The sequence below is a fragment of the Erithacus rubecula genome (genome assembly GCF_903797595.1).
Source record: "Erithacus rubecula genome assembly, chromosome: 9".
NCBI lineage: Eukaryota > Metazoa > Chordata > Aves > Passeriformes > Muscicapidae > Erithacus > Erithacus rubecula.
Window position 1 is genome coordinate 22,695,153 of NC_136660.1, and position 22,273 is coordinate 22,717,425.

The 22,273-nt window shown below is 45.5% G+C and overlaps 1 protein-coding gene across 6 annotated transcripts in view; it reads left to right on the forward strand.

The window, feature by feature from the left end:
* Positions 1–22,273, forward strand: part of SUFU (SUFU negative regulator of hedgehog signaling) — an 83,940-nt gene that overhangs the window by 60,531 nt on the left and 1,136 nt on the right. For 5 of the 6 annotated variants that reach the window (XM_079312449.1, XM_079312450.1, XM_079312452.1 and 2 more), the window contains 3 exons: positions 4,996–5,130; positions 6,575–6,713; positions 19,685–19,753. In XM_079312449.1, the coding sequence (XP_079168575.1) occupies positions 4,996–5,130; positions 6,575–6,713; positions 19,685–19,753 (343 nt within the window). Of the gene's footprint in view, positions 1–4,995; positions 5,131–6,574; positions 6,714–7,027; positions 15,387–19,684; positions 19,754–22,273 lie in introns of those variants that run through there. The other variant, XM_079312451.1, reaches the window with a different exon arrangement.

Consider the following 22,273-nt stretch of genomic DNA (forward strand, 5'->3'; position numbering starts at 1 on the left):
GCACAGCTTTCCCCATCTAAGAATCCAAAAGTGCTTTGCAAACATTGACTTAATCCTTGCAACGTCCCTACGTGGAAAAATGTCTCGGTTTTACAGACAGTGAACCTGAAGCATAAAAGACTTATTTGACTTCACTCATGAGTCTGCAGGGTGCCAGTGGCACAGCCTAAATCTCTCAATTCCACTTCAGCTGCAGGTCTTGGAACAGTCTGGCCCCTGCAAGCTCTGACTGTGGTTATTATGCAGCTTTCCAAAGGGTTATGTGAGTGGCAAGAAGATTGTTGCTACTGGCATTGTCCTAGCAGCCCTTCCCTGCCAGGAAATGCACACAGAACATCGTCACCATCCTGTTTAACCAGGCTGAGGAGCACCCAAGTCTGAGCACTCGAGGTCTCAGTGTGACCACAGCAGGAGCTGTGTAACCGTGTCCTCCCAGTTCTGCACGGGTGCTGTAACTCCCTGTGCCAAGGTGCTTAGGGCTCTTTCCCACAGCTGCTGGTTTGCCCTTCAGGGAAACTGTGGGAAAGAGACTGGAAGATTGTTGGCACTTAAGTGATCTTTGACCATATCTTCGTGAGGGAGTGAGGAGGTTTGAAATAGCCACAGTTGGAAAGGGAAGAAGGGGGAGTGGAAGGGGGGGCCGGGAGGGGAAGAAAGGAAAAGTGGCCCGACCTTGCCAGCTGTGCAAGCCTGCACTGATGGTTTGCATTTGCTAACTCACAGTACTGAATTTTATATGGAGGGAGCAAGGAGCAATGACAGAAACTAGCTTCAGTGAGGCAGTGGGCACCACTCCTGGAAAGAGCCCCTGCCATGGCCAGATTCCAACAGCATGTCCTTTGTGATTTCGATACCTGGGAGGGTAGCTTGGAAATGCAGCAAAATTATGCTCTGTATCAGCAAACAGAGCTTGGAGGGGAACTGAGACTTCCTTCCTTGACAGATCCATGAGATCAAGCGCTCTGATCATAAAGCAAAGCGCAAATGCAAGAATAAATAAACCTTTCTTAATCCCATCAACCTGGTTGTTCTTGAATCCCATAAAATAACTGCCAGTGGTTGCTTGAGAAGGAGTTGCTATAAACATGACTTGTAAGGAGGGGACATCCAAACTTTGTGCAACCCAGTGATTGCATTGGCGATTTTCCAGGATCCCCACGGGCTGCCACTAATTGGCATCAAATTAAGCAGATTGCAGCCACCCTCATCTTTAATACAAAGAGAGAGCCCCCGGGAGGCTACAGGTTCCAGCGTGTGGCCTTCTCACATCAAGAAGGAGCACAGCACACTAGGGTTTGAGTCTCCTCAGGCCCTTCCCCCTTGTTGACAGATCTGGGGAAGCTGCAGGTCACACTGGACATAATGGTTTAACCACCCTCTCTTTCTCAGAAAAAGAGAAAAAAAAAATCAAATATGACTTTGGTTAAGTTCATGTTAATCAGCATTCATGAGACTTAACAAAAAAAACAACAAACATAATTTCCTCCCTCTCTCCTCCGCCCAGAAGCAGACTACTGGTAGAAACGAAAGCTGGAAAAAATAGTTGAAAGTCAGCTAAAGTCACCTTGGTAACTGCAGCAATACACTTGCCCAGAACAGGAGACATCAAACCCAACTACAAACAGCTTTAAAGAAACAAAAAGAATGTAATCATCTAAAGAATTAATCTGACAACTGCCCACGTTTACACCTCCCACAAGCTCCCAATCAGAGGGAAATGCGCTTTAATCTCCTCCAACTCCCCTCCAGTTTCACAAAACACTAGATGTGCAGTCTTTAAACTGGGGCATTTCCGGCATGCTGCTTCCATTTAAATCTGCTGCCTTTCCTAATGCAGCAGCCCTGGCTTTTGCAGAGTTGTTTTTTCTGGACACTGAGAAACATGAATTTTTTTTGTGGGGGTTGGACAAAGTATTAAATCTGGAATAGACAAAGTTTGCAACATTTTTCATGATAGTCAGCTAGATCTTAGTCATAACAAGTAAAACTCCACTGACTCTTGTTGCTGATTTATTTGGTGATGGGGTGGAGGAAGCAAAGACTTACGGGTAACTGACAGTCGTAAAACCAGGGATGTTAGTGTTAGAAAGCAAAGTTTTTCTACTTTTTTTTTTTTTTCTGAGTCTGAAAACTACAAGCTGTGGATGGCAATATGTGTGGTAGGACATGAGCTTTTTTATTAATAACAACCTAAAGGTCCTGCTGACCCTTCATCTGGGCTAGCACCCTTTGGAAGGGTCAGCAGAAGGATTTCCAATCTCAGAGAGAATTTTAATGGGTATTTCTTACTTCCCTTGTCATGCAATATTTTTCCAAGTCTGAAAGTGATGGCACTGTGGCCTCCTGATGTGTTATGTGCAGTCCATAATACACAATTCTTGTTTAGAAAGGTCTACCTTAGACAGAAGGTTATTTGGTTTTTGCTATTGGAGTTTCACCCTTAATTTTAAATTCCTGAAATTGCATGAACTCCTCTGAAGGGAATCAAGAGACAGAGAGTATGAGTATTTTGGGAAAAAAATTGTCTAAAAGATTAATCCTTTCATGTCATTCAAAGTATTAACTACCATTTTGCTTCACCTTTTTGACAGAAGGGCTGGTTACTTATTAATGTGAAGTCATAATTATTGACAGCCGTAAAGTCATGACAGTTCCGTTTGATAGTTATACATTAGTCAACATCTTCTCTTGAGCATGTAATGACAAACAGCATTTGCTGGTTTTAATAAGACTCAGAAAGCTTTGCCCCTTGCCTCCAGAATACTGTCGTCATTCCTATTATTGCATTAACAACCGGAGGCAGTTTCCCCTCCGGACTGCAGCCCCATTGTGCTCGCAGCTGTACTGGCTAGCATGGTGGAAACCTAAAAACCCACCTTCAGCTCAGAGGCATTTGGAGCCCAGGGGTGTGGGGAGCTGCCCTGCAGCTCTCTGTCCTGCTGAAGCACACACTTTACGCCATGCATTGCCTGTGAGGCTGTTCTGGGATGCTCCCATGCCTGGAATATCCAAGTGAGCAGTGCACAGTCTCTTATCTGTAGCAGTAACATTGCTGTAAAACTCCTGATCCACTCCACAGTGCCTAAACTCTGGAACTGCATTTAGGAGTGCAAGTTTATGGCTTGCTTGAAAATCATGCGTTGCTAATGGCTGACCCTTTTGGTAGGGGCTGATAAATGAATGATTGGAAGCTGTAGACCACAGGCTGACTTTCCCACAGCTCACTGTGTATATAAGATCTGATAAGGAAGTTGAGACAAAGCTTAGCTTAAGGTCAACTGATCATTAATCAACTGTAACTGCACCTCTCAGGTAATCAGCCTGAAAAATGCTGGCCTGCTCCACTCTTTGAAGACCCCACCTAGAAAGAGCTATAAAATGTTTGCTGAAGTAGATTAAACACAACTTTAAGTGCCACACATAGACTACAAAGCATGTTGTGTTTTTGCTTCAGGGTTAACCCACTAAACTGACACTCTGCTGACTGCCAGTCCATCAGCCCACCCTGTGCATAAGCTCCTGACCTACCATGTCCCTCCTGGATCCATTACTACTTTTGTATGTTGCTAAAGAAGAAAATGTTTTACAGTTTTTATCTCTGAGAGAGAGAGCTGAGCTGCTCTGGTATCTTTTTTCTGCATCTCTGACCTGGCCATGCTGTGTATTTGCAGGTTGGACCAACAGATATCAGAGTTTAGCTGTTTCAGAGTGGGCAGCTTAGCAGCATGGGTGAAGGGCTCACCTGGGACTAGGTGACCTGGCAGAAGCAACAGGCTGATCTGCACTGGAAGTCACACTGAACTGCACTGCTATGTGTGTGGTTGATGGGAGTAATTTTGGGACAGCCCTCAAAGGTAAAATCAAGTAAAGGTGTCATCTAGGTCAGCTCATGAGAGTGAAGCTGATTCTTCACAATGATTTCCAGATGTACATTAAGGAAAGTTAAGCTTGGATGAGGAAGGATCCAGGCTTGTTTTAACTGTGTTCCTCAAATGGAGCCACAGCTTGATAGCCTTGTTTAACTTTGGGTTCTTGTGGCACAATGGAGGTATATTGTGCCCTCCTGCTTTCCCTGTCTCTCTCTGGCAATTCTGTACTGTAGAAACTATCTTAACAAAGTCTTACCTCTATTAAATTCTTGTGGAATGCCAGGTGACAAAAATATAAATCACTTACCAGACACTTCTCATCAGTCCATGTCATCCATTAAACTCATAACCTATCCTGTCCTTTATTCTTCATTCCAGACTGTCAAGTAAGGGGTCATGCTGGTGCTCTTTGAACATATAAAGTGTTTATGGTCAAATATCTTGAGATAGATCATTTTATTATCTAGAGGATTTGGTCTGGCAAAGTTCCTAATCATGTAACAACATAACTGTGTTGTAGCTCCAGAATATGCTGGTCTTGCAAAAATGAAAGAATAAGAAAGCAAAGCTACCATTGTCCTAAAGCAGTCCAACTTAAAAGGGAAAAGAATCTGTGTATCTCCTACTTGTCACATGGAGAGTCTGTTCTTTGGCTGTTGCACTTGATGCTGGTGGAACCAGGAGATTCTCAATGCCTTTTGGCTGAACTGTGCAAAAAAAGGCACAAAGGACTGGACAAGTCTTTCCTGCAGGTCACTCCCTGAAAAATCCTGAAGTTAAAACAAAAGCAGGAGGGAGGATACACCTGGTGATTCTTCCAAACCATTTTATAGTGTTTGGAGTTTTGGAGACTTTGGAGTTTTGCTGCAGCTCTTTCCAGAATTTTTTTTTTTTTTTTTTTTACACTGGGAAGGGATGCACCATGTATATGCATCAATTCGGATCCTAGGTCAAATCCAGGTGAAGAGCTGCATGCTGGGACTAGTAGTCTGAAGGGGGCTGTATGTCTGCAAGATGTGTCTGTCCTTGTCTTCATAACATTTTTTCCTGTATCCTTCAATATTGCCATTCAGAATAGCACACAGTGCTGTAGTCCTGACTTTGTGCATTTTGCCTGTCCTCTCAGAAGCCGCAAGGACAGTTTGGAAAGCGAGAGCTCAGCAGCCATCATCCCTCACGAGCTGATCCGCACGCGGCAGCTGGAGAGCGTGCACCTGAAATTCAACCAGGAGTCCGGGGCACTCATCCCCCTCTGCCTAAGGTGAGTGGAGCCAGCCTCCTCCACAGCCTGTGCTAACATGCTGCTTTTGCCTTGTGGCATTGTTTCACCATACAGACATGCATGCAATGGGTCTGTGAAGGCCAGAGCTCGGATATTTTTGCCAAAACACATTAGAAACAGATGATTCTTTGCATGATTCTGTGTTCATCTTGTTGAGATTGTTTCTCATTCTTTTTACGTCTTCCAGTGTCTTTTGAGTGCTGAAGCAGGACAGGGATAGTATAGGGGTTTTTTATTAGTCTAATGTTATCAACCCTGTGATAAAAAAGGGATATCTTAACATACTCTGTCAAAGAAATCCCTGAAGTTATTCATTCTGACTTGTGGACTCAGATAAGTGGTTGTGCAAAACCTGTTTGTAATCAGTTTATGCATTCAAGAGTGGATTTTAGACAAATTATGTCACATGACTGAAGGAGCAACACGTTGTGTGCATGCTCTACACATTGTCTTTTGAAGGTTCAATCTGTGCACATCACTGCCTTCTAGCTTTCCATAATTTCATCCAGCATTATTTTTAAAAATCCCTGTGCAAATGTTCTAGTCCTTAAGATAAAGATGAACTGTCGTGTCAAGACAAATGATTGTAGGTGATTGAGTTACTTTAGCTTAATGAGTTACGTGTTGGTAGTATCAGAGTTATCAGCAGCAGGTGCACACTTGCCTGGGCCTGTTGAGAAATGAATGGGAAAGTTAACACAAACATGTTTTATTTTACATCACAAATGTGTGAACAGTCTGTCCTGATCAGTTACTTCAACTCATCTGACCAGCAGTAACTCATCAAGCAACTGTGACTCCGGTAGGCACTAAATGTATTAAATGAAGTTTTCCCTCTTGCATGTTATAAGCCATTCATGGGTGTCACATGTGCTCTGAGCTGAAATACCAGAGCCATGATTTTCTCCTGCATTGAATGAAAAAAGGGAAGTAATACTCAAGATGGTTTTGAATGTGTGTTTTCTAGGTATTTGCTTAAGTAATACAGGTGACATTTGTCAAACACCAGGGCAATTGATTACTAAGTATTGTCACAGCATTGAGCTTTCTTAGAAATGCATCTTCACCTTCTCTTATAATGTGGAGTCTGGATTCTCTTCTGTAGTTTCTATCTTGCTGGAAAACTGGCTGTCCCCTACCTTTACATACATCAGCACCTCATATTGGGGATAAGCATGAAGTGGGATTTAGATGTATTCTAGCCCTGAGATTAAGGGGGAAGATCAGGGGTAGCTCCCTGCCCCAGAAGGAGGCTTATCACCTTTTTGGAGCAAGTAATTCTTATATTTCTGAAAAATAAATATTTGCTGCCTTCAAAATAGTTTCCCATGCTGATGGCAGAAACAATAGTGACGTATCTCCATTGTTGTGTTGAATGTTGTGCACACCCTCTCAACTCATGCCCATGTGTTTAATTCCCCAGGGGAAGGCTCTTACATGGACGGCACTTTACATATAAAAGTATTACAGGAGATACAGCAATCACATTTGTATCAACGGGAGTAGAAGGAGCCTTTGCTACAGAGGAGCACCCCTATGCAGCCCATGGACCTTGGTTACAAGTGAGAAAGCCTGCCTCCTGTTTTTCCCCTTTCCTCCTTTACTGTGACCTAAAAAATTATCTTGCTAAGGGCTTATGTTGTTTAAAAGTGTATCAAACCTATATTTTCTGCTGCAACATCTCTTATAGCTCTTGCACAATATTTTCAGTAATTATGGCCTTGAAAGATAATGGTGAAATGTTGCTATTTATATTAGTGGAACTCAAAATGATAATTGACTGGAAAATTCAGAAATCATCTGTGAGTGCCGTAGTATCCATTTCCTGAAGTCAGTGAACACTTTACAGGCTGTATTTATTCTTGATTTCTTCCAGAAAGGAATTTGGGGAGGCAGAGTGGAATGACCTAAACAAGAATGGAGCCAGGGCAGAAGAGCTAGAAAGCTGTGGGACTGTTCATCCTGCAAAGCCAAGATCTCAGTTTGACATCATCCCTAACAGGAGAGCAGCACAGACAGCAATGCCTTTCAGTTTTAGCTCTTTTCTATTGATTCTTTGACAAAAGCTTGTGGTTGCTTGAAGCACCCACACATTTTTGCACCCACATGTTTTTGGTGTGACAGATTTTCCCTGGAAAATCCCCATCTGCTTGGAGTTGAGGGTCAACCCTAGAGCAGTGATGCACTAATGATCTGACAGTGTAGCGCTGTTCTACCCTTGAATTTCTTTATGGTTATAAGCATATTGTGGAAAAAAAATATTGAGGGAATACGTTTATGCAGAGAAGCCCATTTCTGAAGGACTATGTGTGCAGTATGTCTCTGCCTTCACTGTAACTGTGGCATCCCTGCCTCCCCTTCTGTTTGGAAGATGGGTTGTTTCAGCATTGCAGTGTTGCAGTTAGCCTTCCAAGGACTTATTTTCAAGGCATTCTGCAGCCTGCATTCATATATCTGGAGGACATCATACCTTGGAATCTGCATGACTCTTAAAGGAGCTGATCTCGGCCAGAACCATCTCATGTAGGGATTTTCAAAGAGCCTGCATGCTTTGATTGTTCTGACTGGAAGCTGCAATGCTCCTGTAATGATTAACAGCAAAGAGTCAGGTTTAAGGGTGGGTCATTTGCTGTTGGTTCCTGTGCTTGCCAACACATGATACACAGGATCTTGTGACTGTATTAACTCCAAACATGAGAGTTTGTTTGCATTTACATCACATCTCGATATATATTGATGTGTAGAGTAGTCAGGTAACCTCTAAACAGTGAAGAATGGCAATAATTATATCACCATTCAGACATGTTAACCCTTATGAACCTGGTTGTTTTTATGCCTCTCATTTTGGTGCTAAAAAATGTGTAAGATTTTTGGAGTAGGTGGGATGGAAAGGTGAAGATTTGCTGGCTCAGACAGTAGAGAGAAGCAAGTTCCCTTGCTTGTCTCCTGCCAATGTATTGGATCTTCTTTTCTGACATAACCAGCTCTGCTGCTGGCCCCTGACCTGTCCTGTGTTGAGTACAAAGGAGGGCAGGCTGAAGTGGGGAGGAGGGGAGGCTAAAAGCAGCCTGGGACAGCAGGAGTAGCACCCAGTTGTGAGATGTGGGAGTGTCGGAGACTCTTGGCTTAGTATGGAAGACTTGATCCGTGCTCAGCCCTTCCTTGTGGTGTTGGGAGCAGGGGAGGGGGAGGTTCATGTGGCTTTGCTTCAGAAGTAAAAGAAGTTGTGGTGCAGAAAATTTCCAAGGCGCTGAGCTGTGTTTGGTTTAGTCCATTGCAGCCTGGGCTGGCTGAGTTGGCAAGCCCTGCTAAGCTTTCACAGCAAGGCCCAGAGAGGATTTTCCTCCTCCCTTGTTTGGGACCCCAGGCACAGCAAGGAGCTCCAAGGAGAATTTATGGCTGAAAGCACATTACTGCAATGCAGGGGCATGTTGCAAAGACAAGTAAATGGAGGAACTGTGGAGGAGATATGGCAGTCTTTTTCTCCTGTGGACTTTTTCCTTATCTGAGGGTAGAAATAAGAGCCTAAAAAATCCCAGCCTCAACTCTGCAGCAGCCAGAGACTGGCTTCTCTTGAGTCTAAGCTTTGGTGCAGTGAGAACCCAAACCTGCAGACTAAACACAGTACCTCCTGTTTACATCTTGTGGGCTGGAGTGGAGCATGTCCAAGGTGGGACAAGCCAGAGAGCTGCTGTCTATCAGCCCCTGTTGCCCAGGCTGAGCAATGAGCTGAGAGTCACTGAGCACTGGTGGAAGGTTAGCAGATGACAGGAGTTTGGCAGGTCCCAGCACCATTCCAACCAGACAGGTGTCCACATCTCCAGCACAGCTGGCACTCAGCGGGAGCCGTTTTAGCAGTCTCAGCAGAAAAAGTGAGGAGTCATTAGAGCAGAGAGATTGTACGCCCCATTTCTATCAACAGTCGTTCCAGGTCACGTTTCAGGCATGTTAGTAGGGGAAGCCTCTCCTGCTGCTGCCCATGCTCTGGAGATGATTAGATTATTTCATTCTCCAGAGCTGTCAAATTGGCACCTTTCCCAAGTACTTGGAATTTTCTTTTTCATTTAAGTAACATTTAATTAGTTCTAAGAAGCTAAATTCTATTAAAGGTCTAAGCATGTTAGGCTGGTTTATTTCTGAACTCCTTCCACTGTGTCATGTATTGTTGAATAGGGAAATTGCTTTAACTCAGAAATGCACAAACATATTCAAGAAGTCCTCCTTGTTAACACTAGACTCCTGTTTATATGCTAGTTACTGTGGCAAAGTCTCTGATCTGTAACACTTGAATTAACATTACACATGATCAAAGGCTTCCGCGGTTCTTTCTTCCACTCCCCCTTCCCCCAGTGCTGTGACTGCAGAGCCCCACATTGCCTTCTAAGCACCTCTCCTCTGCTTTCCAAGGGGTAGATGTTCCAGATGCACAGAGAAAGGCTGTGCAGGAGGTGTCTGGCCCTGTGTTGGAGGGTTAAGGATGCTGATGATGCAGACAGACTCCAACATAAACTGCCCCACAGTGACATTCATATTTGTGATGGAGCTTCCAAGGTTCTTGGTCCAACATCTGAGCTGTGCCAAGTGTGCAATTCATCACAGATTGACCTTGTTTGTCTCTAAAACATTCCCAAAGCAAGGTGAGGTTGTGCGTGTGTTTTCTCTCCCTCCCTTTTGTTCCGGCAGATGATAGAGGCACTCTGTTGAAATGTGTTACTGATCAAGCCTGTCCCAATAAAGTTGCCTGAGCCTTTAATACATATTAATATTATCCTGGGGTAGTTTGTGTCAAAGCCTGTCAGCATGCATCATCCTTTGGGAATTACCATCATTAAGTCTCCAGTGATGGGAGTCAGGACATGCTTCTGCAAAGCTCCTCTGCTTTTATGTGGAGCTCTCTGCCCGTCTAGCACAAAGCAGGTTGTTCTCCCCTCCTGCCTCTTTCACCTGGACTGCTTACTCTCCCCAGAGGGGAGAAGGAGGTTTATTTAACTCTACCTTTAGATAATTTCTGCTCCTGCTGCTTTAGGCAGTCATTGTTCTAGGCAAGAAGATGACATTCAAGTCTTTGATCATGTGCAACGTACATGTTACACATCAGATACTGCTGCAGACTCTGATATACAAGCCAATACAGTGCAGTAAAAACAAACCTATAGTTAAGGAGTCCTCATTAACTGTAAAATCTAGCACACATAATGTAAGAAATATCTCTGCACTTTATCCTTGCCCCTGTTACACATGTGTATTTCAATGCAATATCTAATTGAAGAATCATACATATTTTTAATAGAGTGTGCTTGCCTCATTCATTGCACAGAGATTCAGTGTGTTTGGGGGATGAATCAGGAGCATGGTGTAAAGTAGACTCTTGCCTATAGGACTTCCACTTTGTTTATTTGTTAAAATTGGAAAGTGTGTAATGAATGAGGCAGGTAATTGCAGAAAAATCACAGTAGTCTTACAGCCAAGCCTGTTAAATGTTGCTCTGGAGAATTGGGTCCTATTCCTGCCTCTGTTCCTACTCTTTTTTTTCTCAGTGCTATTCCAGGGTCTTAAGCTAAAACGTTTTCACCTGGCAAGTGACTTTGTGTTCCTCATTTTCTGGATGCCAAGCTCAAGACCTGAAGGCTGATGTGTGTTCCCAGCAACAAGAGGAGGAATTCCCTTGTGCATACCTCTGTGCCTGAACAGGACTAAGTGGACTGGAAAGCAGGGATCTGCAAGTTTTGAGATGGGCAGTCACAAGAAGTAGACATTTAGATTCAACTCTTTCTTCACTCATTTTCCTATGTCTGTTTCAGAAGAACATTCTTCCAGCCATCCTGTTAAGAATGTAATGAATTCAGTGCTTGCCAGGCATTCCAGCTCCACAGATGAACACCAGAAACAATTTCAGGAAGAGATAAAAAATTGTTCTTGCAGGTTAGAAGAAAGGATTTCTCTGGGGCAGGGGTTCAGCCTGGGAGCTGTGTTTGAAGACCCATGTTCAGCTTCCTGCTCTTGCAGGTTTTCTCTGTGACTTCTAAATCTCTACTTCCTTGAGCCTCCATCCCCCATCTGCTGTATGGAGGGGAGCACTTCCCTGCCTTGCAGAAATGTGAGGCAAAGCACATCAGAGGTTGAGAGAGTTGTGTGCAGTAGATTAGGTACTTCCAGTGTTATCCATGTTGGCAGTAGTTGGATGGAGCATAGTAAATAAAAGGGAAGAGAGTAGGAGAGAATAGGGAAGCAAGCTGAATGATAATGAAAAGAAATTATGGCTAATGCTGCATTCAGTGAGCAGAACCATCCTGAGGACTGAGCAGGGCCAAGGTCTTGCTGGAGAAAACCTGCAGGTGATCCTGTGATTACAGATTAGTTTCGTGAGGCAAACACATGCTGGGGCCAAATTAACATGGCATAGTTTCTATGCAGCAGTTTCCAAAGTTTTGTATGCCCAATGTCACTCATCTCTGAATGCAGAGGGTATTTTTTCCAGGTAACTTACTTGGGTTTGGGACTAATCCTGTTAGGCAGGTGGAGGCTATGGATCCTTGTCACTTGGCACCCCCTGATTCTCAGCACAATGTGAGTGTCTCTGTGTGAGCTGAAGAGCTCACAGCAGTGGTGGGGTGTTATCCTCTGGCACCAGGCACTGCTGGGGGCTCTCTTTGCTTGCCTCCCATGCCAGTAAGTTCCCAATGTCCATCTGACAGCATGTGGGTGTTAAGGCTGTGAAAATGTGGTTCTCCAGTCTCCTTGCCCTTTGTTGTCCCCAGCTTTGGCATCTGATCTGCCCTTCATCCTGTTTTTCTGTGTCTCCGTCTTCCCCTCATCCTGGCCTGTCTCTGCTTTCCTCTCCTCCCCTTCATTCAAGTTATAAAATTCCTTCTCCTCCTCCTCCACATGGTCTGACTTCCAGCAAGAAACACTGAGAGTGCTGGAGAGTTTCCCTGCCATTAGTCCTGATGTGCCTGGTGACATAACAATTCCTCACCTCTCAGAGGAATGATCAGAGGAAAAATCACTCCTTAGCTGCCCTTTTTTGGGGCAGAGTTGACTTGGACTGGGACATGGTCAGTGAAGAAGGACTCATCATTTCTCATAAAGGCTATGGGCAAACAGTACTTTCAGAGACTTCTGACTTAGCAAAGCATTTTCATGATCAGGAGAAAGACTTTCCCTTGTCCTCTAGAGCACTTGTTTGTTAACATTTATCACCCTCTTTGTAAGGAGTGGTTCTCATGCCAACAAAATTATCATATGAATTTGCTAGTACTGTCAAAATATACTTTTTCCAAAATACCTCTCTCAATTCCTTTTTCCCTAAAAACATTTTGAAAAAAAAATCAAAAACAAGGCATCCAGCATGGAAAATTAAGTTGAGGTTTAGGACAGCAAGGTCAAACATTTCACAGAGATGTTAAATGTGCCTGTAGACAGGATAGGTACATGGAAGCTGTGGGAAGCATCCAGCATGCAGGAGCTATCAACATGTGCTATCTATGCTGGCAGTCACAGCAGAGGGGGGATTACTGTGAGCAGGGTCATGGGGGACAATCCATTCTTTTGGTTTGGCAACCTAAGTGAAAAATCTGGGAAAGAAGATCAGACTGAGCCCAATCTTTAAATATTTTCAGTTTTTGTTGCTGAAACAAAAGCCTTAAAGAGACCAAAAGCTGAAATAAAATCCTTTTATGTTGAATGAAACCAGAAATAAGAAATAAGAAAGTTTTCTTCAATAAAAACAGGAAAAAAAATCTGGTTTTGCAGAATAGGGCTGGAGGTGTTAGAAGTTTGCCTTCTCTAATCAATATTTAAGGGATATAATGCTCACATAGGATATGAGAAACTCATACTTTATTCATACTTTATTTCTTTTCTTTAATTTGGACCCCCATTTCTACTTCTTTGCTTTATGGGCACCACAACTATAGGGTATTTTGGTTCTTCCTCAGCTCTTCCAATTGGAGTTGTTCCACATCATATAAAACACTGAATTAGTCACAGAGTGCACAAGAGAATGACTTTGTTCCGGTAGAGTCAGGACATTCCCCTGGAAATGAGCACATCTGGTTCTTCTCTCTGCTAGACCACATGTTAAATCATTTATGCACATTGGCATAATGGCAGCAACAGAGGTTCAAAGCAACATTTGAAAGAGCTTCTCTGATGCTCAAGATGCTCACTTGTAAGTGGTAGCTATGGGTCATGTCCACTCTTGAAGACATAGGATTGATTTTTGGTCTCCCCAAACTTGAATAGATGTGTTATTCCTAGTATGGTGAGTTTAAGGACAACACCCACAAGCTGGTTTGAGTTGTGTACAACTATAGCCTGCTCTTCTCCAAAGCAGTTTTATGTGTCTACTCATGAAATTATTTTTCAGAATCTTTTAAGTGGCTTCCCCCAAATTCTTGAGCAGGTCTTAGAAATCTAAGCTAGCAGTTTTCCAATACATTTATTGTGTGCCCCAAGCACTCCCCAAAATCTTACAGCATTATCCTGTTGTGTTCTCCCTCACAGCTGAATGAGAGATGGGAGACAGTCTAGGGCAGAAATGCACCGTTAGAACATGATGATCCTCCCGATGTCAACTCTCCTGCAGCATGTTCTCTAGTACTTTGTCCAGGCTAGTTTTGGATGAGTCAAGTTCTTTCATCCTTAATCTGACTGTCTATCCTGCCACCTAATGCCCCTCCCTTGCCACTCAAACTTCATTTTGGCTACTTTGTGTAGGTTGTCTTCCACCCACTTATTGCATTCCTTAAATTGCCTGTTCTGCCTTTGCTTTTTCTCTCTGAAAGAATTGGATTTGCCTGTTGTCTTGGCTCCCTTGCCAGCCCTTTCCCCAGCTGAGCCAGATTTTATGTATTGAATCAAAGAAGCCTTGTCTGCATGATAGATCTCATCAGTCTGGGCTCTAAGGAGCTCAGTCCTTGGGATCAGCCTTGTGACCCAGAATGTCATGAAAAGATTCCACAAGGTCAAAATCTTTCAGTGTCATCCTATACTTCCTCTTCTGGGATTGTAACATCATGGTGTGAAGCAATAGGTTCCCTAAGGCATCTCTAAGTGGATGACTCTCTTTTACAAGGGGGGTTGTGAATCTCCTGGAAGAGCAGCAGTGGAATTTCCCATCAGAGGTGTTTGTTGCAATACTGGTACCTTTGAGGCTGTAGTGAGAGCTGTGATGGATTCAGGCAGTAAGGTGGGCTTTTCAAACAGTGTCAGGGCTGGCCTGACATAGAACAATGATGTGACAAGACCTCTGCCCTGAACCACTTGCAGCATGAGCAAAGCAGTGCAAAGAAGGCCAGGTCAAGGAGAGAGCAGAGAGGTGGCCTGGGGGGTGCCTGTGGCACAACATGTGGTTCATCAGGGGATTTTATTGGTGGAAATTTCAGTGGGAAAGGCTGACACACTTTAACTTAACTTTTTGCTGTGCTGACAGCAAGAATTAAGCTGAAACATTTTCAGGGCAAAGGACTCCTAAAAGTTGCTGAGTGTTTGCTGATGTAACAGATGATTTGTCTTAGGATACAATTGTTCCACCTGTTCCAGGCATAGCACCCAATGGATGAACAGTTTCTTACAAGGGTTGGGATGGTTTACATAGGGGTTTATTGCAATGTAGCCTCACCTTCTCTGGCTGGACATACAGGCCTGCTCTGTACTAAGTCCAGAACTAATAAAATATGATTTCCTTTCTTTGACAAACCAGCTAGAAAAGCAATTTGTAGTGTTTAATGCAAGCAGAGCACTAGGGCAAAGTGTGTGATTGTTTGGGTTTTTCCTAGGTAGGCAAGAAAATGGAGTATTATCAATGAAAATGTCTGCTTCAGTGTAGCTGGGCCATTTGCTTGTGCCTTGCCCTGGGCAAAGCATGTTGCTTTAAGTTGGGCAGAGGTGCAGCTTGATTCCTAGCTCAGCCTCTGAGAGTCTTCCTTGATAAAAGTCTTGCCAGCTGTGCCAGGCATTCACAATATTGGTGTGACCTCTGTCCCCAGTATCCTTTCCTGAGCTGAAAATTTCAATCCCTCCTGGCAGTGTTAAACCCTGTAGTGAGAGATGGGGTGTTAACTGTGGGGTGGTACCTTTTAGCTGACTATAAAGTCTTTAATGTTTTACTAAGCAGCAGCAGCTTTCAAAGTCAGCCGAACTCATTTGAAGCCCCATGATCTTGTGTACACTTTTAGATTTCATCCCTTTTCATATGCCTACAGCTGAGTACCTGTAACAAGTCATGATACAGCTTTCTCAGTCAGATGTGGGTATAAAAGCTTCAACACAGACTCCTTCAGGTGACCCATAGGTGAGCCCTGTGGATAAGAAGTAGATTTCAGCAAGCTCAGGTGAGACTTGCCACGAGAGGGAGACAGCATGTGTTCCCTGAGCACATCCACCTGAATGAGACAGCCTAACCTGGTGTTCTGAACATGACTGGACACTTGCAGCTGTTAGTGAAGTGGTGAGAACCCAAACTTTGTACCTCAGTTGTGCAGTAAGTACCTGTGATAGAAAACAGGGACTTATCTTCTGGCTAGTCGTCATCTTCCGAGCATCTGTAGCATGACTCAGTGCCACAAAACACAGAGCAAATGGAATCCAGATCTGCTGGCAGTGGTTTAGTACGTGTCCAGGCCTCTCTAGGTCAAGTCTAGGAGATCCTGGTGCAAGCAGGACTATACAATCCCCAAGGAGTAGTTTCAGATATCCACAGCTGTCTGGCAGGGCCATTCACTGTTCATACTGCAAACAGCCATTGCACAGGCTGAGCTGCACCCTGTGACCAGCTTCAGCAGGCTGGGTGTTTGCACAGGGCTGTGAAAACACAGTGCTGCGAGCACTGGGCTGTTGCAGCACCCAGGACACCTGCTCAGACTGCTCCTTTGCTTCCTCAGCACCAGTGAGAGATTTCATGGGAGAAGAGGCTTGTTCAGTGCACATGGGATGGCTTCGTTTGCCCTCCAGATTGTGTCGGCATTTCCCATGGCTGCAGCACAACAGTGGGGCTCTGTATTCCTTTGGGAAGGGAATAAGCTGCTTCATCATTGTGATCTCTGTGTAGTGTCCTGTTGATAAGATCAGTCAACAGCATCAGAGGAAAACTCAGATTCAGTTCTGAAGTATAAAGTGAGTGAGGCCTATTTGTTTAATTTGAGCTTCTAAGGTTTAAATCCCAGAGGAAATTAAATTAGGTGCCTAGAGCAATGGCAGTCTGTCATGTTTATTTGCTGAGAATGTCACCTTTAATATCATGCACATACAACGTGTGTGTGTGTTAATGTAATGGGGTATCACACTGTGCAGGAGCAGGCATGCTACAGGAATTGGAAATGTGAAATATTATGAGTGAGGGGCGCTGAGATCGGATTGGATTTCTTTTCAGCCTTCTCTGTAAGACTCACCAGCACAAAGGTGGTTTAGCTGATTGCAGATGGGGATGGCAGCCTGATCTATGTGTGAGCACAGACCTTAGTGCTCTTGGGCCGTTTTGATTGGGCTACTTCTTACAGGAGAATTCTTGTCTGGACACGAATCCAGGATGACAATACTTCTTGCTTCCAAGCCTTCTTAAGCAGTTGGTGTCCTGCTGGCACATGCCTTCCCCCCTGCATGCTCAGGAGAGCCTCAAGAGTGCCAGTTTCCTGTGTAGTGGGACGTGGCTGCTTGTACATTTGGTTACACGTGCACTTTGGAGTCTCCTGGTCTCCCCAGCAGTGTGGGGTAGTAGGATTTAGGGTGGATTTTTTTCTGACTTGGACTGTTGAGGACAGGCTCTGAGACACACACTGTGTATGTGAATGTCACTGCAACAGTTTGTTGTTGCAGCCTGTGACACTACCCTCCACCAAAGGTAACTGTCCATGCAGGGCTTGCAGAAGGCACTGCAATCTTTCCTCACATGCTGCACAGAGCAGGCTGCTGTTGCTTTGAGCCTTCAGATGCAGCTGAGCTGAGCTGTGGTCTCCCGTCTCGCTCCACTTGTCAGACCTTTCAGGGAGCCAGTTCAGCTCAGTACCTCAGTGGAATTTGTGCTTTTTTCAGCTGGGTTACCAAAATTCACTGAGAGAGGGCAGTGAGCTGTAGGCAGGCTCAGCCATCTTAAGGCATTGCACCCCAGTTTCAGTGCTAGGCACAGTGTTCCACATAGGTTTGTCCCTAGCCAAGATCTGACCTATCCCCTCCTTCATTCTCTCCACCCTTTGCTGTTTACCCCTGCATACCCTCTCTTGTTTTCCTACAGCCTCAGAGCAGCTGGCTGCCTTGCACACGTGGCTCCCATTTCTCTCTGCCTGTGGCACCTTGGGAGCGCCCAGGGGTCTTCCTGCTGCGCTTGTCTTCTAGTCTCCCTGCCAAAGCTGCAGCTCCTCATTCCTGCTCTCTCACCCATCCCAACCTCTGGCATTTTTGCTCATCCGTGGATGGCTGAATATTCATTTCCTCCTGGCCTGATTGCTGTGAATACCAATTCCTCCTCCTTTTTCCGGCTGTTCTGTAGATTTTGATGTCTGCCAAATTGTTTTCATTCCCTCACCCCACTGCAGCCTGCACCTCCGCAGAAAGCGATCCGCTCGGTGCAGAGCCCTGGCTCCCCACCCAGCCCTTCCTCCTGAGCTGAGTGATCAGGTTGCCCTCCTGACTCCAACAGGGACAGACTTCTCCCTCCTCCTGCAAACAGTCAGCAAATGAGTGTCTCCAATTCAACAGGCAGAAGAGTTGCAGGCCCCTGCAAGGAGACTGCAGTAGTTTGCAGTGGCACTGTGTGTTTCAGTGCAATGTTCCTCAGCTTGCCAGTCTGCAGATTGCTGCCAGGTTACAGAGTTCTGTCCAAAGCAGCAAGCTGCTGGCTCCAAGCTGAAGCAGAGTTTTTTCAGGCTCAAGGTATGATCAGAAAAGCCTGGTGAAGGTGCCTGCATGCCTGCATTCATGCTGAGCTGCTTGGTCATAAACCCTGGCCTGGAGCCTGCTGCAGGTTGAAGCTAAGTGAAGAGGGGAATGTAGTGGAGAGGAGAGGAAAGGTTCTGTCGTTCCTCCAGGAAATCTGTGTGTAGTGGCAGCAGTGTGGCAATGTTGAGGGGAGAGACCCTGCAGACACGTTGGATTTGGATTTGGTGGTTTTTGGATCTCTTGTCTTGCCCAACAAAAGAAGAAAGGAAGACCAGAGTCTTCCCTTTCTCTTTCTGTACAATAGTCCTGCTTATGTGTTGGCAAAATGGAGCCCAGAGGCTTCCACTTGCCCATGGCATCCTGGCAGTCACTCACTCTCCACTGGTGTTACTGGCCCTAAGCAGCCAGTGGGCATGGGAGGTGGGCTTCCTGTAGGACAACCTGGCTGCCTCTCTTCCAGGTGAGAGGTGGAGAGCTGTGCAGCTGGTCACCTGGCACTGTTTGGTGCTAGAACAGTCCCTTCTTTGGAGCACAGGGCTCATGGCTGGGAAGAACATGGAGAGCAAGGATGAGAAAGGAAGCATGGGAATGGTGGGCTGTTCTGCGTGGAAACTAATGCCAGAGAGGAGGAAAGGGTGGACCAGAGGAAGGAAAGGAGGAGCAGGGGGAAAGAAACAAACCTGTAGGCTAAAATGGAAATAATAATCCACTGGATGCTCTGCAACCTAACTCCCAGGAATGCTGCTCCAAGGCCCCCTCACTGCGTGGGGATGTTTGCCTGGTCCTGCACTGCTGTCTCTGCTCCTGTGCCAAGCCAGCTGTCCTGCCTGGAGCTCTGGCCTTTGTGGCTGTTGTGAAGAGGGCAGGATGTGTTTGCTTTTGCCTATCACGTATTTTTTTAAAGAGGGTGGGAGTTCCTCTGCTTGAATTCCTGGGGCTTTTTTCCCCTGTGATGTCTCTGGTTTCTGTGACTTGGGGGACTCCATGGAGCTTGGGTCATGGTCCTCATCCAGGACTTTAGACTTGACAGCTGCTGTTTTCTTGGGCTGCTTCATACTTGCCAGCCTGGCTCTGAGATAAGCCAAAAGCTTTCCCAGCACAGGCACACAGGATGGGCATGTGCTATCACAACATGGGGGGGCCTCATGTGGGCACGTCTGGGAGCACTTCCCATACCCAGTATCTGGTTCATGTGAACAATGTGCTGTACTGGGGTCAGGCCCTTCCCCATGCCCAGAGCACCAGCTCTCTATGGGTCTCTGGCTTTTCCTATGCTGCTATTTCCTGATTAAGCTGTGAGCTTGACTTCAGTGGATCAGATGAAAGCGGCTGTCTCCCACTGTCTCTCCAACAGTTGTTATCTTGACCCTTTTTCCTCCTTCCCCCCTCTTTCTGTCTAAAGCTGAGCCTCTAATTTTAGACTGAGAGAGATAATTGAGGGTCAAAAAAGATTGCTGTGTAATTTCAACCTTTTTTTCAGTGGTTGGGGCGGAAGACAAAGTTAGGAGCTCCTTGCCCTCAAACCTTTGTATTGCGGTAAAGAGGGACATAGGGGAAGGAGTGAGTTGGTACAGTCTGCTCTGTGCAGAAATCCTGCTGTTCCTTGCAATTAGCTAAAAGTAAGAGTCTGAAGGTGTAAAATACTGTATTTCCTTTGCAGATCCTATTGACTGAAGAGTTCGTAGAGAGAATGCTGGAAGATTTAGAAGATCTGAATTCTCCAGAGGAAGTAAGGCTGCATCATTCCTGTGTCTTCCATGTACTGTCCCAGAGAGCTCAGCCCATCCTGCAGCTTGTCTTTGATCCTCCCCTCAGCCTGCAGGCTGCAGCCCTGCCCCATCCATAGACTTGAGGCCATGCTAAGCCTTCACATCTGCTGTGAGGCACTGAGAGAAGGGATTGCAAGAAATACAAGACAGGGATAGGTGTTAAGGGAGACTGTGCATTTTGATTTCCATCAGCATGTTTTCCAGCACGGTATCTGAGCACCCCAAATGAAAGCAGTGCAGCCCCTGGGCCAGGTGGCAGGGTTTCCTCCATGCCATGCATGCATGCATGCAGGTATTGTCCTCACCAGCAGCTCCTAGCACATCACCTTCCCTGCTTTCAGGAAGGCTGAAAGTGGTGGCAGCACATTTACTTTTGAACAATCTGTTGTATGGGCCCCCTTTAGTGTGTTTGGTAAGCAAGCAGGGCTGTTTCACATCTGCTACTTGGGCTTCACCTGCTGGCTCTGTACCATGTGTGAAGGACCATCACCAGTCTGGAAGTATTACAGCAACAGCCAGGGGGGCTTTATAAAGCTGGTACTAAACTTCCCACTGCCATGTGATCTCTTCCTGGGGAACATTTAACACCCCGTCTCCCATGCATGCCATATAAATATTCTGCTTGACTTCAAAGATCAGTGGCAGAAATGACATGTAATATTTTTAATCCCATTTTTTACAGCTCCCTGCAGATTCTAAAGAAACTTTCCTTGGCTTGTAGAACAGCCCTCATATCCCTTGCTCTGCTCCCCTCCCCCCAGGAAAAATCTCAGGGCTCTAATTGTTTAATCCAGAGTTGACTTAATGCCAGGGTGTTCTTCACTGTGTGAGTGAGGGGAGCACACTCCTGGCTGTGCAGTGATTTTCAGGCCAGCTTTTATCCAGTTAAACCTAATCCAAAGCTCATTTTTGCTAGTGACATGGGAGCCCAGGAGCACTTTGGTTTGAAGGCCCTTTAGTGAAGGCTTTGGACGACTCATGTTCCTTTGCTGTCCATTGATGCAAAGACCATGGCAGCTCCTGGCACAGCAACAGGGTGTTTGGTTCCCACTCACTGTGACTTTGCTGAATTAAAAAGTGAAAAACAAACAAATGCAAAGGATGACTTCTCCAAGAGGATTGCTTTGGAACCACTGCTGTTTATAAAAAGGAAAATACTTGAGATGAAATGTGATCTTTCAGCATCCAGATTCCTCCAAGGATTTGTAACTTGCAGGATCCAGGTTGGGCCAACTGAATGCATTCCTCAGCAGCCCTGACTGTTGCTGATGATGTTCATGTGGTAGAATGAAGAGCTGTGAGGAGTCTTTCCTTCGCTGCATAAAGAGCCACCTGTGTTAAGTGAAATTAAGTGAAATAATCTGTCTGAGTATCTTTAGCATTTTTCACGTGTCCTAGACAGCCACTCAGAATTCTCTGGGTTGTGCAGGGCCAGTAGATTACATGGTGCAAGCTACACACAGGGCTTGAGTTTATAAAAAAATTTAAACGGGACTTGAGCTGTTTGTTTCCTAGAGGATAATGAACAGGAGTTTGTGGTAGCCTCTATCCTGAAGAATCCTCCTACTGTGCCCCCAGATCATGGATCAGACCATGAACCACGAGCATATTAAGGTCAATGGATACCAGCTGCAGGTTATCCTCATGGGCAGCTGCAAATGGAGCAAGGTCAGGATCAAATTCATGGTAGAGACACCCTTGTTGTGGAGCAGGCAGCTGGAGGGGATCTCTTTTAGCAGGAACCTCACACTGAGCCTGTGTTGATGTCCATCAGAAACAGGGTGCTTACAGGAAGAAAGACAAGTACTTGGATAAAGACTGATGATTTCCAGGTCGCTGTCCTCTTGTACCAGCTCTCATATTCAAACAGCCCCTGGGAAGCCCACGGTGCTGCTGGCCTGGGTCTGAGGATTCTCCTAGGAGAGGGTCACTGTATCCATAACCATTCTGAATTAGCCACCTCCAGAGCAGATTGTCACTGGGTTTGGACTGTCGCCATGAAATTCCTCCCTGGGGGTCCCATCAGGATGCCAGGGGGTATCACAGGGCAAGGCAGTACAACACAGGGTGCAGTACAGTTTTGAAAACAAAATGAACCTGCAAACAGGCTTCCAGAGCTATCCCCCAGTGTTTTGGGTCCTCACGTTGGCCACTGGGATTGCATGAAATGCCTATGCAGAACTGGTTGCCATTCAGCTGTGAATGGAGCAGATTTGTTGCCTAAGAGATTCTACCCCACACCTTCACCCCCACCCCAGAGCTGTGTTTGAGAGACCTGTGTGAGTGCTTGGGCACTGGTCATGTGGTTGTGAGAAGGTTGGTGGTAATGCTCCTTGCAGCTCTGTCCCTGCATGGTTGTGTTTGGGTTGATGTTGGGGTGACTTCCTAGCCTAGGGAGGGACATCAGGATGGGACCAGTGGACTTGCCTTGTTTGGGAAACATTGGTCACAGATAGCACTGTGTAAACCAGACTGGGGCA